Source organism: Cricetulus griseus, chromosome X (genome assembly GCF_003668045.3).
Source record: "Cricetulus griseus strain 17A/GY chromosome X, alternate assembly CriGri-PICRH-1.0, whole genome shotgun sequence".
Classification (NCBI taxonomy): domain Eukaryota; kingdom Metazoa; phylum Chordata; class Mammalia; order Rodentia; family Cricetidae; genus Cricetulus; species Cricetulus griseus.
In genome coordinates, this window is record NC_048604.1 from 123,609,937 (window position 1) to 123,626,118 (window position 16,182).

The 16,182-nt window shown below is 42.7% G+C and overlaps 1 protein-coding gene across 1 annotated transcript; it reads right to left on the reverse strand.

Annotated features, from left to right (window-relative positions):
* Positions 1–948: 948 nt before the first annotated feature.
* On the reverse strand, positions 949–1,461 carry LOC118239434 (mortality factor 4-like protein 2). The gene has a single exon (XM_035450307.1). The coding sequence runs from the start codon at positions 1,459–1,461 to the stop codon at positions 949–951; it is 513 nt and encodes a 170-aa protein (XP_035306198.1).
* Positions 1,462–16,182: the final 14,721 nt, after the last annotated feature.

A 16,182-nucleotide genomic window follows, 5' to 3' on the forward strand; every position in this document is an offset into this window, starting at 1 on the left:
CTCCGCTCCTCTCTCTACTGTTCCTCTTTCCCCTTTCCTTCTCCAACCTTCCTTTTCCTATCCTTTCCTTTCCCTCCATCTCTTCCTTATTTCTTCCCCCTCTTCTTCTCATCCTACCCCCTCCTCTCCTTTCCTCCCCCTCTCTTTACTCCTTCCCCTCCAACTCCTCCTGTCCTCTCCTGTCTCTCCTTCCAGTCTTCACTTCCCCCTTTCTTTCTCTTCATTCTGTCCTCTTCCTTCTCCCCTGTCTTTTCTTCTTCCTCCTTTTCTTCTCTCCCTCCTCTAATTTCCCTCCTCTTTCTGCTTCCCATCTTGTCTTCCTCCTCCACACTCTTCTCTTTCCCTTCCTCCATGTCCTCTCCTTTCTTCCTCCACTCCTGTTCTTCTCCACCTATTTCTCTCCTCCCCCTCTCTGCCTCTCCATCCTCTCTCTTCTCCTCCCCTCTCTAGAAAGTCCTCTTCCTTTTCTCATTATACCCTTCCTTCCATTTCCTGCTCAATCCCTCCTCTTTTTCTTCTCCTTTCACTGTTAAAACCAAGGAGTCAACCAGGGCCTGCTTAACTATATCTTCAATCATTTTTACATTTTAAAAAATTTTCAATTTTAATTATGTGCATGCATGTGTTTGGAGTATATCCATTATGTTGATCCTTTGGCACTAGGAATATCATGCAATATGAACACCTAGTAGAGACTCATGATGTGGAAGGGATAGAAACACCAACATTTGAGCAATATTGTCAAATAAGCAACACAATTTTTTTTTTACTGAACATTTATTTGTTGTTGAACATTTAATGTTTTTATTTCTGTTCACAATAATATGCAAACAGAAATACTAAGCCCTGTTATTACTTGATAGTCTTCAAGAACATCAAATACGCAATGAAAGCAGCAAAGATAGAAATGTTACTGTTCAAGGTCATAACAGAGTGGTCTGCAGACCCTCACAGGGCTTTGAAGCAATATTCAGGAGAAGCCATTTTGTAATTGCTCGAACTAAACAGAGAGGTGGAATTCTCTGCTAGGAAATTAAGGAAACTGTGCATATAGCTGGACACTGACATAAGACTCTGCCTACTAAGTGACCAATGGGCCAATTCAGCCCCAATGTTCACAAGTAATCGCAGGAGGTGTGGAGCCCCATAAATCCGAGATATCGGAATATCTGGATAAGCAAGGAGCATTTCGGCATACTGGGGTTTTTCAAACTGGCTGAGCAGCTGAGTGCCCAGAATCTTATTAAAATACTCTCTAGTTGTATACAGAAGTTCAACAATGGAATAAACCGTGTTATCAGACTTTCCCTGTGACTTCACGAAAGTCACATAGTTTGCGAGAATATGATCTACATTCTTCTCAGCAGGGAGTTGGAATAACTGCTTCTGATTATTAACCAAGTCCCAGTCCTCAACAAGACATGCTTTTAGTACTTGAGGCCATTTCAATTCAACTCCCATTATCAGATTCGCTGCCTGCATATGCTGACCAGTGGTGACAGCCCCAGCCACATTCTGGTGAGAGACCTGGGCTACTTGACTGGTAGCACTGCCAATTCTGTTTACTGGAGTATTCATATGCTCTGGCACTGGCACCGTACGAATAGATCCTGAAGAATGTTTCTCTATACGAATATCTTGCTCCATGGAGTGATGACCTTTCTCCACAGAGGACGCATTCTCTCCTGTGTTGCTTTCCTCTTTTGGAGTATTTTTCACGTGCTCTTGCACTGGCACTGTAGGCATGGATCCTGAAGACAGTGTCTCTACACGAATGCCTTGCACCATGGAGTGATGACCTTCCTCCACATAGCACGCATTTTCTCCTGTGTTACTGTCTTCATCAGTGTAGCTATCATGAAATGCAATACTCTCCCCAGAACAAAATTTCTTTTCTGTGCTCCCTTTCTTGGAAGAGAGTTGTCTCTTTTTCTTTGAAGGGTGGCCTCTCTCTCCAGAGTGATCTTTCCCTGCAGAGTAGATTCTCTTAGAAGATAGGCCTTTCTCTGCAAGGTGACCCTTTTCGAGAGAGCAACTTCTCTTCTCAGGTAGATGTTTGCTTGCAGAGCAGCTTTTCTTTAGAAGCCTACCTCTTCCTGTGGGGCGATTTTGCCAGGCAGAGGGTCCGCTATCTGCTGACTGACCCTCCTCTGCAGGGCTGCTTCTCTTCTGGGGCCGACTTCTCCATGTGGGGTGATCTTTCCCTGTGGAAGTTCTTTTCTCCACGGTGTAACTCCTTTCCAACAAGCGACCCTCCTCTGCAGGGCGGCTTCTGATGTGGCGATCTCTCCCTGTAGGGATATGTTCACCTGCAAAGGGTATGCTCCTTGACAAGTTGACTCTGTCAACTGAGCAACCCTCCTCTGCAGGGCGGCTTTTCTTCTCAGGCCGACTTCTCCCTGTGGGGTGATCGTTCGCTGTGGAAGGTCTTTCCTTTGCAGTCTTACCCCTGTCCACAGAGTGAGCCTCCACTATAGGGCTGATTTGAATGCAGGGACCTCTCCATGTAGGGCTATCTTCACCTGCCAAGATTCTATTCCATGCCCATGTAACCAAGTCAATTGAGCGAACCTTTCTTGCACGGCGGCTTTTGATGGGGCAACCTCTCCCTGCAGATCGACTCTTGCTTGCTGAGTAGCCCTTGTCTGCTATGTGACTTTTCTTGGCAGGCGGACCTCTCCCTACAGGGTGATCTTTCTCTGTGGAGAGTCCTCTCTTCACAGAATGGTCTCCTTCTATCTGGTGACTTCTCTCTGTACAGCTAAGTTTCTTGGCTGAGCGGTCATTCTCTTGTTGGTGATGGTTTTCCATAGAGGGTCCTCTCCCATCCAAGTAACTTTTCTTAGGGGACATATTCTTCTTAGTAGAAAGACCTTTATTTGCAGGTTGACGTCTCTCAATAGAGCGGCCTCTCTCGCCGTAGGAACCTCTGTCACCCAAACCACCTTCCACTGTAGAATGACCTTTTTCTGTAAGCTGTCTTTTCTGGTTAAGATCACCTCTCTGTGTAGAAATATCATTCTCAGCCGACCGATGATTCTCGAATGAGCGACTTTTCTCAGAAACGCGATGCCTCTTCCCAGAGAGTTGCTTCTGGTGCTTTTCCGTAGAGGTTGTTTTCCCTGTAGCGGGGGTTTCTTCTTCATGGCAACTGTTGTCATCTAGCAGAAGCATATCACCCAAGTGTGACTTAACCTTAAGGTAGTACTTGTTAGCAGCGTATCTTTTTTCTGCCTTGTCAGCCTTCTTATGGGAGGAATTTTTCTCTACTGTGCAGATTGTCTCATCCGAGCAACCTCTCTCCACCAAAGGACATTTTGTGGCTGGCCGGCCCCGAAGACTTCTTGGAAGTGTTGACTGAAGACTTGTTAGCTGGGTTGACTTCTGTCCTGAGGAGCTATTTGTTCCCTTTCTGACATCTCTGTTATTTGATGTCAGCTTCAAGAAGTCATCACCTTCGCCAACATGCTGCTCAACAATGTGAGGCATTTTCTTTCTGGAATTCATTGAAGCAATCTTCTGGCTTTATCTTCAAAGAACAAGTGAATTCCCAGATTTTCTGGACAACTGGACTGGGACCACATCCCAGAAGTGTATAGACTGAATTAGTTCTACAACCAGGACCCAATATCCTGGTTTTCTATCAAATTTAGCTCTTTTTAAGGACGGCAGAGGAGCGGGAGCGAGGAGCTCAACTGCTGCACGTCCAACCGCCAGGCCAAAGTCTTGTTTCTCTGGCAACTAACTGTACACAAACGTCATCTTGGGGGCGGGCTTAGGCCCTTCAACCAATCAGCAGTATTATGTAAATTGAACTATGTTCCATAGCCCAATGATTGGACCACCACTATGATGTCATAGTCATGGTGCCTGGGCAGGGCGGGAGGGCTTCCTTTTCTTTACTTTTTTTTCTTTTAAAGACCAAATTGTACTCAAGCTCACAAAGCTCCATCCCAAGCTTCAGCCTCCTCAGTGCTGGCATTAAAGACATGCATGCCCTGCTTATCTTTCTTGATTAATTCAACTTCCTTCCTGTGACCCTTTCTCTGCCTACATCGTTTGGTTCTTGCTCTTCATCCTGAGTGCAAGGGTATGCAGATGTTCTGGGTTTGAGGTTCCTGCAGCCCAGAAGGAGAAAACTTACTCCAGCATGCCATCACTGAGTAAGAATAATAGGTTTCTTAGCAATGAAAGAGATATCTTGATAGAGGGGACCATTATAGGGTTAGGGAGAATCCTGGTGCCAGGGAAACTCCCAGGAATCCATAAGGATGACCCCAGCTAAGACTCCTAGCAATAGTGCGGAGGGTGCATGAACTGGCCTTCCCCTATAATCAGATTGAAGACTACCCTAACTGTCATCACAGAGCCTTCATCCATTAACTGATGGAAGCACATGCAGTGATAAACAGCCAAACACTAGGTTGAAATCCTGGGTTCAGTTGAAGAAAGGGAGGGATCTTATGAGCAAGGGGGTTCAAGACCATGACAGGGAAACCCAAAGAGACAGCCAACCGAAGTCTGTCATCTCAGGGACTCTATACTAACAGCTGAAAAGCCTGAATGGGACCAAACTAGGCTCTCTGCATGTGGGTGACAGTTGTATTACTCCCCTCTTCATTCTCCTCTCCTCTTCCTTCCCCTCCTCTCTTTCACCTCCTATTTTCTACCCTTACTTCCCCTTCTTCCCTCTTCCTCTTATCCTCCCCATCCTCCTTTCGCTCCTCTTCCTTCCTCCCAAACCTCTCTTCTCTTCCTCTTCTTACTCATTTCCTTCTTTCTCCTTCATTCTCTTTTCCTCCTCCCCTCCTTTCCCTTCTCTTTCCATCTCCCTTGCCTTCTTGTCCTTTCTTCCTCCTCACACTCCCTCCTTATTGCCTTCCTTCATCTTCCCCTTCTTTTCTCACCTTCTCCTTCAGAGCTTGCCGGAAGCTAAGGGGTCCAGGCATATCCTGGATTATCTTATCCTGAGAGCAGCAGGAGTTTGTTTGCCTCATCCCTTGCCCAGATGCCAGCAGACCCCAAGTGGTTATGTTTCCTGTGGATGTACCTCAGTACACATAGCAACTGATAAGCTCTTGGGTCTCCAAGACTACAGGGACTGATTGCCGTTTATCTGACCACTGAAACAGCCCGAACTGGACTTTCTGTTACTTTATAGGGTTTCTAACTCTGATCCCTGTAGCCTCTGATTGCACAAAGGTAGTACCCTCAATGTTCTTACTCCCAATAAACAACATACCACCACATGGACCAAATGGGCCATTCTTCCTAGGGTAGAAATGTTCCTTGGCCCCTCCAAATAAATGAGCTGTCCCCTGACACAGCCTGCAGGCTGTCTGTTTTCCCTGTTGCACTCATGACCATTCAGGATCCACTTTTGGTCCTGCCCATGCTCAGCCTATTTTCCCTGTTAACAAAGTCTGGACAAAGACAGGGCTCAAACCAAGCTATCTTCCTCCTCTCCATCATCCTCTTCCTCACCCCTCTTCTCCCTTCTCTCTCCCTCCTTCTCCCACTCCTTCTTACAAAATTTCTACTACTCTTTTTCTCACTTGTCTTCCTTCTCCTGTCTCCCTTTTCGCTGCCTTGCTCTCTTCTCCTCTTCCTCTTTTTCCTATTGGTTCCTCTCCTCCCTTGCTCCCTATTTCTACCCCACACCTTGTTCTCCTTTTACACTTCTCCCAGTTCCTTCTCTCCTCTTCATTTCTCTATTCGTCTCTTTTCCTTCCGCCTTCCCCTCCTTTTGTCACTTCTCCCTGTCTCTTCCCCCTTTCTTCCTAGACTCCTCCCCCTCCTTCATGTTATTCCTTTCCCCCTGTTCTCCTCCACATTCTCCCCCATTCCTTCTTCCAATCTTGCTAATCCTCCTCCTCATTTCCTTCTCTTCTTGCCTTGCCCCTTCTCATCTTCCACCCTCTATTCCTTCCCTCTTTCACCGCTCCTCCCTCTTTTCCTAATCTTTCCTTCCTCCTCCCTTCTTCTCTCCCTTTCCTTCTCCACACCTTTCTCTATCCTTCTTTTCCTTTCTCTCCTTCTTTCTTCTACTCTCTTCTCCCTCATCTTCTCTTCTTCCTCCTTTTCTTCTCCCCTCCCATCCTCTCCTCTCTTGCAACCTCTCCTCATCCCACACCTTCTCATCTTCCTCTCCCCTTACCCACTCGCATCTATTCCTCTATCTCCTCCCCAACCTTCTCTTCTTCCTCTCCCGTCCTTTCTACTGTTCCTCCTCTTCCCCTTCCTTGTTCTCCCCTTGTTTCCCTATCCTTATCATTTCCTTCCATTTCTTTCCCCTCTTCTTCTCTTCCTACCCCCTTATCCTTTTCCTCCTAACCCCCTTTCCCCTTCCCTTCCAACTCCTCATGCCCCTGTCCCTCCTCTCTTCATTTACCCCTTTCTTTATCTTCACTCTCCTCCTTTTCCTTCTTCCCTCCTCTGCCTGTTCTTCTTCCTCCCTTTTCTTCTTCCCCTACTCTACGTTTCCTCCTCCTTCTGCTCCCCTATCTTGTCTTTCTCCTCTCCACTCTTCACCTTCCCCTCCTCCTTCTCTCCTCCCCTCTCTAGCAAGCCCTCTTCCCTTTCTCATTATACCCTTCCTTCCTTTCCCTTCTCAATCCCTCTTATTCTTCCTCCTCCTTTCACTGTTGAAACCAAGGAGTCAACCAGGGCTTGCTTAGCTATATCTTCAATCTTCTTTATATTTTAAAAAGATCTTATATTTTTAATTATGTGTAGGCTTGTGTTTGAGGTATGTCCATTATGTTGATCCTTTGTCACTAAGAATGAGGACATTTTATCACGCAATATGAACACCAAGTTGAAACTCATGATGTGGAAGGGATAGAGGCACCAACATTCGAGCAATGTTGTCAAGTAAGCAACACTAATTTTTTACTGAACATTTATTTGTTGTTGAAATTGTGGTAAAAAAGCATTTAATGTTTTTATATCTGTTCACAATAATATGCAAGAGAAATACTAAGCCCTGTTATAACTTGATAGTTTTCAAGAATATCAAATACACAATGAAAACATCAAAGAAAGAAGTGTTTATTGTTCTAGGTCATAACAGAGTGGTCTGCAGACCCTCACAGGGATTTGCAACATTACAAGGCAGAAGCCACTTTGTAATTGTTAACGCTAAACAGACAAGTAGAATTTCTCTGCTAGGCATTTAAAGAAACCACACATATAGCTGGACACTAACATAGGACTGTGACTATTAAGGGACAAATGGGCCAATACAGTCCCAATGTTGACAAATAATCGCAGGAGGTGTTGAGCCCATAAATCTGAGACATCAGAATATCTAGGTAAGCAAGGAGGATTTCAGCATACTGGGGTTTTTCAAACTGGCAGAGCAGCTGGGTGCCCAACATCTTGTTGAAATACTCTCTAATTACATATACAAGTTCATCAACAGAATATTCCGTATTATCAGACTTTCCCTGTGACTTCACGAAAGTCACATAGTTTGCCAGAATTTGATCTACATTCTTCTCAGCTGCGAGTTTGAATAACTGCTTCTACTTGTTTACCAAGTTCCAGTCCTCAACAAGACATGTTTTAGTTCTTGAGGCAACTTCAACTCAACTCCCATTCTCAGATTCACTGCCTGCATTCGTTGACCATTGGTGACAGCCCCAGCCACATTCTGATGAGGGGCCTGGGCTACTTCAACACTCTCCCCAGAACAAAATTTCACAAAAACTCAATCGTTCTTTTCCATGCTCCCTTTCTTGGCAGAAAGCAGTCTCTTTTTTCTTAGCAAGGTGGCCTCTCTCCCCAGAGTGAACTTTCTCTGTAGAGCAGATTCTTTGGGAAGATAGGCCTTTATCTGCAGGGCGACCCTTTGGGAGGGCAACCTTTCTCGGCAGATAGATGTTTCTCTGCGCAGAGGATTTTTGGAAACCTACCTCTTCCCGTGGGGCCATTTTGCCCCACAGCGGGTCCTCTATCTGCTGATTGATCCTCCTCTGCAGGGCTGCTTTTCCTCTGAGGCCTACTTCTTCCTGTGGGGTGATCTTTCTCTGTGGAAGGTCTTTTTCCGTGGTGTAACCCCTTTCCACTAAGCGACCCTCCTCTGCAGGGCGACTTCTGATGCTGCGATCTCTCCCTTTAGGGATATCTTTATATGCAAAGGGTTTACTCCAAACCAAGTTAACTCCAAACTCTTTTAATTGAGCTACCCTTCGCTGAAGGGTGGCTTTTGATACTGTGACTTCTCCCTGCAGGGATATCTTTGCCTGCAAAGGGTCTATTCCATGCAAAATTACATCTTTTGACAGAGCAACCATCTTCTGCAGGGCTGTTTTTCTTCTGGGGCCAACTTCTCCATGTTGGGTTATCTTTCCCTGTGGAAGGCCTTTTCTCCATGATGTAACCCCTTTCCAACAAGCGACCCTCCTCTGCAGGGTGGCTTCTGATGTGGCGATCTCTCCCTGTAGGGATATGTTCACCTGCAAAGGGTGTGCTCCTTGACAAGTTAGCTCTTTCAACTGAGCAACCCTCCTCTGCAGGGCAGCTTTTCTTCTCAGGCCGACTTCTCCCTGTGCGGTCATCTTTTGCTGTGGAAGATCTTTCCTTTGCAGTCTTAGCCCTGTCCACTGAGGGACCCTCTACTTCAGGGCAGCTTTGGATGAGGCAACCTCTCCCTGTAGGGATATCTTCACCTGCAAAGGGTACACTCCTTGCCAAGTTGACTCTTTCTACTGAGCAACCCTCCTCTGCAGGGCTTCTTTTCTTCTGTGGGCGACTTCTCCACATCAGGTGTTCTTTCCCTGTGGAAGGTCTTTTCTCCATGGTGGTACCCCTTTCCAACAAGCGACTCTCCTCTGCAGGGCAGCTTCTGATATGGCGACCTCTCCCTGTAGGGATATCTTCACCTGCAAAGGGTACACTCATTGCCAAGTTGACTCTTTCGATTGAGCAACCCTCCTCTCCCGGGTGGTTTTTCTTCTCAGGCTGACTTCTCCTTGTGGGGTGATCTTTCGCTGTGGAAGGTTTTTTCTCTACAGTCTTAACCCTGTCCACAGAGCGACCCTCCACTATAGGGCAACTTTAGATGTGGGGACCTCTCCATATTCACCTGCCAAGAGTCTGCTCCGTTCCAAGTTAACCAAGTCTACTGAGTGAACCTTCTCTGCAGGGCGGCTTTTGATGGCGCGACCTCTCCCTGCAGATCGACTCTTGTTTACTGAGTAACCCTTCTCTGCTAGGTGACTTTTCTTTGCAGGCTGACTTCTTCCTACAGGGTGATCTTTCTCTATGGAGAATCCTCTCTTCACAGAATGGTCTCCCTCTATCTGGCGATCTCTCGCTGTACAGATAAGTTTCTTGGCTGAGCTGTCATTCTCTTGAAGGTGATGGTTTTCCGCAGAGGCATCCTCTCCTATCCAAGTAACCTTTCTCAGGAGATGGACTCTTCTTAGTAGAAAGACCTTTCTTTGTAGGTTGATGTCTCTCAACATGGTGGCGTCTCTCTCCATAGGAACCTCTGTCACCCAAACCACCTTCCTCTGTAGAATGACCTTTTACTGTAAGATGTCTTTTCTTGATACAGCAACCTCTCTGTTTAGGAATATCTTTCTCAGCCGGCAGGTGCTTCTTGAATAAGCGACTTTTCTCAGAAAGGTGATGCCTCTTCCCAGAGAGTTGCTTCTTGGACTGGTGTTTTCTGGCAGAGGATCTTTTTCCTGTATCAGGACGTTTTACAGAATCGCAACAATCCTTGTCTAACAGAAGCATCTCAGCCAAGGGGATCTTAACTATATGGTGGTAATTCCCAGCAGTTGGGCTTTTATCTGCAATGTGATACTTCACAGTGGAGGGCTTTTTCTCTGCTGTGCATGTGTTTTCATCTGAGCGACCTCTCTCCACCAAGCGAATTTTTATGACTGGACGGCCCTGTGGTCTTCTTGGAATAGCTGACTGAAGGCGTGTCAGCTCAGCTGACTTCTGTCCTGAGGAGCCTTTTGTCCCCTTTCTGACATGCCTATAGCTTGCTGTCAGCTTCATGAAGTAACCACCGTCAGCAAACTGCTGCTCATCAACATGAGGCCCTTTCTTTCTGAAACTCATTGAAGCAATCTTCTGGCTTTATCTTCAAAGAACAAATGAATTCCCAGATTTTCTGGGATTATCTTGAAAAAATTGTCTGGGAACACAGCCCAGAAGTCTGTAGTCTGAATTGTTTCTACAACCAGGATCCATCTCCTGGTTGTCTATCAAATTTAGCTCTTTTTAAGGACGGCAGAGGAGTGGGAGTGAGGAGCTCCACTGCTGCACGTCCAACCACCAGCTCAAAGTCATGTTTCTATGGCAACTGCCTGTACAGAAACGTCGTCTTGGGGGCAGGATTGAGCCCTTCAACCAATCGGGGGTCTTATGTAAAATTACAAAGATCCATAGCCCAATGATTGGACCACCACTCTGATATTATAGCCGTGGCGCCTATCCATCCCAAACTTCTGCCTCCTCAGTGCTGGCATTAAAGTCATGCATGTACTTCTGGTCTTTCTTGATTAATTCAACTTCCTTCATGTGACCCTTTCTCTGCCTAAATTGCTTGGTTCTAACTGTTTATTCTGAGTGTAAGGGTGTGCAGAAGCTCTGGCCTTGAGGTTCCTGCAGCCCAGAGGGAGAAAAAAAAGGTGTGTCATCTCCAATATCTCACCACCAAGGAAGAATAGGACTCTTAGCAATGAAAGAAATTTTTTTTTTTTTTTGGTTTTTCGAGACAGGGTTTCTCTGTGTAGCTTTGGAGCCTATCCTGACACTTGCTCTGGAGACCAGGCTGGCCTCGAACTCACAGAGATCCACCTGCCTCTGCCTCCCGAGTACTGGGATTAAAGGTGTGCGCCACCAACGCCTGGCCAGAAAGAGGTATTTTGATAGAGGGGACTATTATAGGGTTAGGGAGAAACCTGGTGCCAGAGAAACTCCCAGGAGTTCATAAGGATGACCCCACCTAAGACTCCTAGTAATAGTGGAGAGTGTGCCAGATCTGTCCTTCCCCTGTAATCAGATCAGTGACTACCCTAATTGTCATTAGAGAGCCTTCATCCAGTAACTGATGGTGAAACAAATGCAGAGATCCACATCCATCCCTGGGCTGAGCTTGGAGAATCCTGTTGAAGACAGGGCTGGCAAAAGGATTCTATTAGCGACGGTGGGGGCTGGGGGTGGTATCAAAGTCATCACAAGGGAACTCACAGGAACATCTAACCTGGTCTCATAGTAGTTCACAGATGCTGGACCAACAGCTAGGGAGCCTTCATGGAACCTATGTAGGCCCTCTACATATGTGTGACAGTTGTGTATCTTGATTACCTGTGGGACTCCTGACTCTAATGCTTTGGTTGGCTTTAAGGAACCTATTCCTTTTATTGGGTTGACTTGCCCAGCCTTAAAACTACCTCAAGTTGATGTACTGTGGATGTTTTATTTATCTTTTCAGTGCATGGATTTCCTTCCATTAACTTATATAATGCTGGCTTAGTGGTCATGAATTCTTTTAGTTTGTGTTTATCATAGGGCATTTTTCTTTCTTCTTCAATTATAAAAGATACTTGCAAATGTAACAATATAGGTTGCTAGTAATTGTATTTCAGAGCTTGAAATGTATCTTTTTATGATCCTTGTGTCTTTAGAATTTCTTTTGAGAAATCTAATGTTCTTCTAAAAGATTTGCTCTAATATGTGGCTCAGTGATTCACTCATAAAACTTTCAGTATGTCTTCTCTTTTTTGATCATTAGATTTAATGCTTTATCTACAATATGGCATGGGAAGTTTTTTTTTTTTCTATTCTCTCTCACTCGATCTCTGTTTTTTCTCTGTGTAGCTTTGGAGCCTGTCCTGGAAGACCAGGCTGGTCTCAAACTCACAGAGATTGGCCTGCCTCTGCCTCCCGAGTGCTGGGATTAAAGGTGCATGTCACCTCCACCCATCGGGAAGTTTCTTTCTGTGTTTGGTATTCTAAATGCTTCTTGTATCTGTATGGTCAGCTTTTTCATTGATTTGGAAACATTCCTTCCATTCTTCTATTAAATATATTTTGTATTCCTTTAGGTTGTACTCCTTCTCTCTCTTTTATGCCAATTCATACAACTTTCACATGTACTAATCGTTTTACTGCTGAATATTATTGTATTGTTAGTTTTTCTCCTTTATTCTGTATTGTCATAATTGTCTATGCATATAACATGTTTTGATAAAATCCTTTTCCAAGTCTCTCCTCTCTGTTGCTCTCTTCTCTTTCTTACCACTTTCCCCTCCCAAACTCATGTCCACTTAGTGGTTGCTTGCATGTGCTTAGGTGTGGGACAATCTACTAGAGAATGTATAGAATCTCAGGGCCTACATCTCTAAAGTAAATAGACTCTCACTCTCATAGCAACCATCAGTTGCCAATAGCTTCTCACCTAAGGTCGTGACTTCATGAGGCCCCCATCCATGCTGGGATTTTTGGCTGACTTGATTTTGTACAATGACACTCTCATGTTTCATTGCAGATGTCCACTACTTCTGTCCACTACCACTAGGCTCTTATAATCTTTTTGTCTCTTCTTATGTAATGATTCCTGAATCCTAGGTAGAAAGGATATAGTATAGATGTCCCATTTAGAGATGATCATTCTATTGCCTTTCATTCTTTGCATTGTGACCAGTTGTGGGTCTTGGTATTCATTTATTGCAAACTGAGATCCGAACTAATTGATGGATATGAAGTTAAGAACTTAGGGGGTTGTTTACTAGTATGTCAATTTAGTAAAATATTATATTTTCCCTTAGGGCCTATGTCCTAGCTAGTTATGGGTTTTGTGCACAGCTAATGGTATCAGTCTTGTGGAGTGGACTTGAAATCTAATCAGAAATAGTTATTTAATGCCATAGCAATCATGCCACTATTGCATCAGGGGCACATTTTTGTAAAACCAGCCATTTTTTTTTTTTGGCTTACAAGGTTCACAGCTGAATAAGACTTGATTACTTTTCTCCCTAAGTTGTATATTTAGAGCCTTCTAGCATTATGAAATCTAACCAGTTAACAGTGAGTCTTCCAGGCCAGTACTGGCTTGACTTTTCCATGTTCTGTGACTCAAGTATGTGATGTCTTCAGAAACAAGATCTTGTGATCAAGTTCTAGAGAATAACCAAAGTCAATGGCAATAGTTCATAATTTTATGAGGACTATGGAAACTGACCAACAACTGGAAAAGCAGTGACACGTACCTGGCTCTGGGAGTTTTATTTGATGATATTTTATGGTGTCTAGGAGAGACATTGTTTCCCCATTACACAGCAACTACACTTGAACACTTTCTCTCTCTCTCTCTCTCTCTCTCTCTCTCTCTCTCTCTCTCTCTCTCTTCTCTGTCTGTCTGTCTGTCTGTCTCTCTCTCTATATATATAATATATATATATATGTGTGTGTGTGTGTGTGTGTGTGTGTGTGTATGTGTGTGTGTATGTGTGTGTGTGTGTTTGTGTGTAGGGGTTGGTGTAGGTGTGTGTGTGTGTATGTATGTACGTATGTATGTGTGTATGAGCTTCTACATTAATAGTTTTCTATTTGGCCTTTTCAAATGTCTTTAGTATTAGTTAAATCTCTACATACACCCTCCTTTACCCTGCTTTCCAATACCCCCACAATATTCCCTTCCCCTTCATGTTGTTCTGTATGGCCATTCTGCTCTGAATGCAAGTGACTCCATCATGTAGGTTTTTCAGCTTTTAATGATTTTTCATAGATTTTCTATACCCTCATTGTACTTTTTTATTTTGTCGTTGTCTTTATATGAATTTTCTAATTCATCTTGCCTTGTCTTCAGTTTTTATCTTCTGTTTATACACAATCTATTCTATTGATTAGTTTTTCCACCAATTTTTTAAATTTAAGTTATTTAGCTTTTCATTTCCAGAATTTCAACTTGTTTTCTTTCATTATTTACATCAATTTATTTAATTTCTTTTTCATATCCTTTATTTATGTCCTTATTTCATTCACCTATATGTTCTTTTTTAATTCATTCAGGTGTTGTTTATTTTGGGTTTGTCAAACATTCTTATTATCATTCTTTTGAATTATTTGTCTGGAATTTATTCTCATTTTCTCTCTTTGGAGTTCACTGCTGTGGAATTAGTGATTTTTTTCAATTTTGAACATGGTCATTTATTTTATACTGTTGTTTGAATCCATTGTTTAAAAATTTTCAAAAGGCACTTTAAAAAACATTTAAAAATACATTTTTCTGACTTAATGGTGATCAAAAATAAGCAAGTCATCAGACATTTTTAAAACCTTTCATTGACACTATTACTTTAAATAATTTTTAAATTCCCAAACACAAAAATTCACTGTATAATACAACACACTGCTTAGCAGTAAGGTTAGTTCCCCTCCAATACACTTCACGTACATCATTCATTTATATTTCCCTGCAAAAAGTCACTCAGAGATAACTTCTGTAACTGAAAACTTAGGAGGTGAGGAATGAATCAAAGTCCACTCAACTCCAATGTTGCTTTTAAGTTGCTTCTCTGAAGAGGATCTGTACGAAGTTCTCATATCATTCGGTGTTAAGATTTCAATACAGCTCTGATATATAACTGTAAGCCATCTTTAGTCAATAGAGGTTACATTAGTGTAAAATATACCTCAGCTTCTCTACCAGATTTCCCACATATGTTTCTCTCAGGCCTAATACAAAATGAGAAATGAAGTCAGTTTTTTTTTCTTTTCTTTCAAGAGGAGGGTAAATAACTTTACTTCCTATAATTCTCGATGTAGAATTGTTTTAGGTTGTACTTGTTCAGTTAGGGTAAATAGCCTGAAAGTCAACAAATATTGTTGTTGTACTTTTAGTCTCATGGGAAAGCTAAATGCAGTAGGCATAAAACCATCACAAACGATAGACACTCTGATCACCCAAATCCACTTCAAGGAGACAACACTACAAGGAGCTAGAATGTAGAGGTTGAGAATAAAGGAAATACCAAGACAGAATAATGACCTCACAAACTGAAAGAGCAAGAACGTAGCTACTTAGGAGCTGACAAATCAATTGAGTGTGTCTTTCAAGTATAACAAGGCCTCCATCTAGCAATATAGTTTGACAGGCTAAGAGGGCAAAAGAGTTCAAACTCAAGAAATAACTATGAAAATATCCAGTTAGCAAACTTAATGCTCAAACCCAATTACCACATTCAAAACATAGTATAGTCAGTGATTTATTTTGCCATTCTTTATAGCAACAAATTGAGCTCTGAAATTTAGATATGTTCAAATAGTCAAACTCTGGGACAAAAACCTGCTTTGTACCTATGAATTTCCCACTAGAAAAACATAAGCATATTATTAATAAAGACCATAAGATTTTACTAAATCTTATGCCTTGAAACCACACTATAATCAATTATTCACATAACAGATGTTAATCTAAAAGATGGCAAATAAATTATTATCAGCATAAAATCTTGTTTAATGTGCTTTGCCATATACTTTGGAGAAAATTTTGCTTCATTAGATCATAGGATAGGCAAATGATGTTTGAAAGTGACAAAACTTAAGCTGATGGTATAAATTAGCAGAAAATACTTGGCATATTATGAAGTAGCATTTTTATATTTCTAATGGCAAATTTTAGCAACTAGTGGACAATTTGCATGATATTAATTTATATGTTTTAATGAATCCATGTGTACATATTAACACTTACTGAACCCATTCTACTCAGTGTGAAATGATTAACCTTGGAGAATTATAGATTTTGAGGGTCCTGATAATAGTCACTATAGGGAAGTAAAAGAATTTTGCCCAAACCAATGATAAACTGACCCTTTAAACTCCATAGTTTACTATAGATTATAGTGTGGTTTCAAGGCATTTTACTTGTAATATATTATGATCCTGGACTATATTGATTTAAAACATGTTTTAGTCTTTGAAAAATGCCTTTCACCTGGGCAGAAATCCTGAGTTTGTTCCAAAGACTATTTGCACCAAATTCACATAAGTAAACAGGCAATGGTTCTCAACATAGGATTAGTAAGACCAACCTTCAGGGCCTATTTAAATCAAACTGCTAGCCTTTATCTTGGAGTTTCTGACTTAGGTGATCTTGGTTGGGTGAAGAGGGGCTACAAGCTCCACCAAGCTTCCAACAGTGCTAATTTAGTA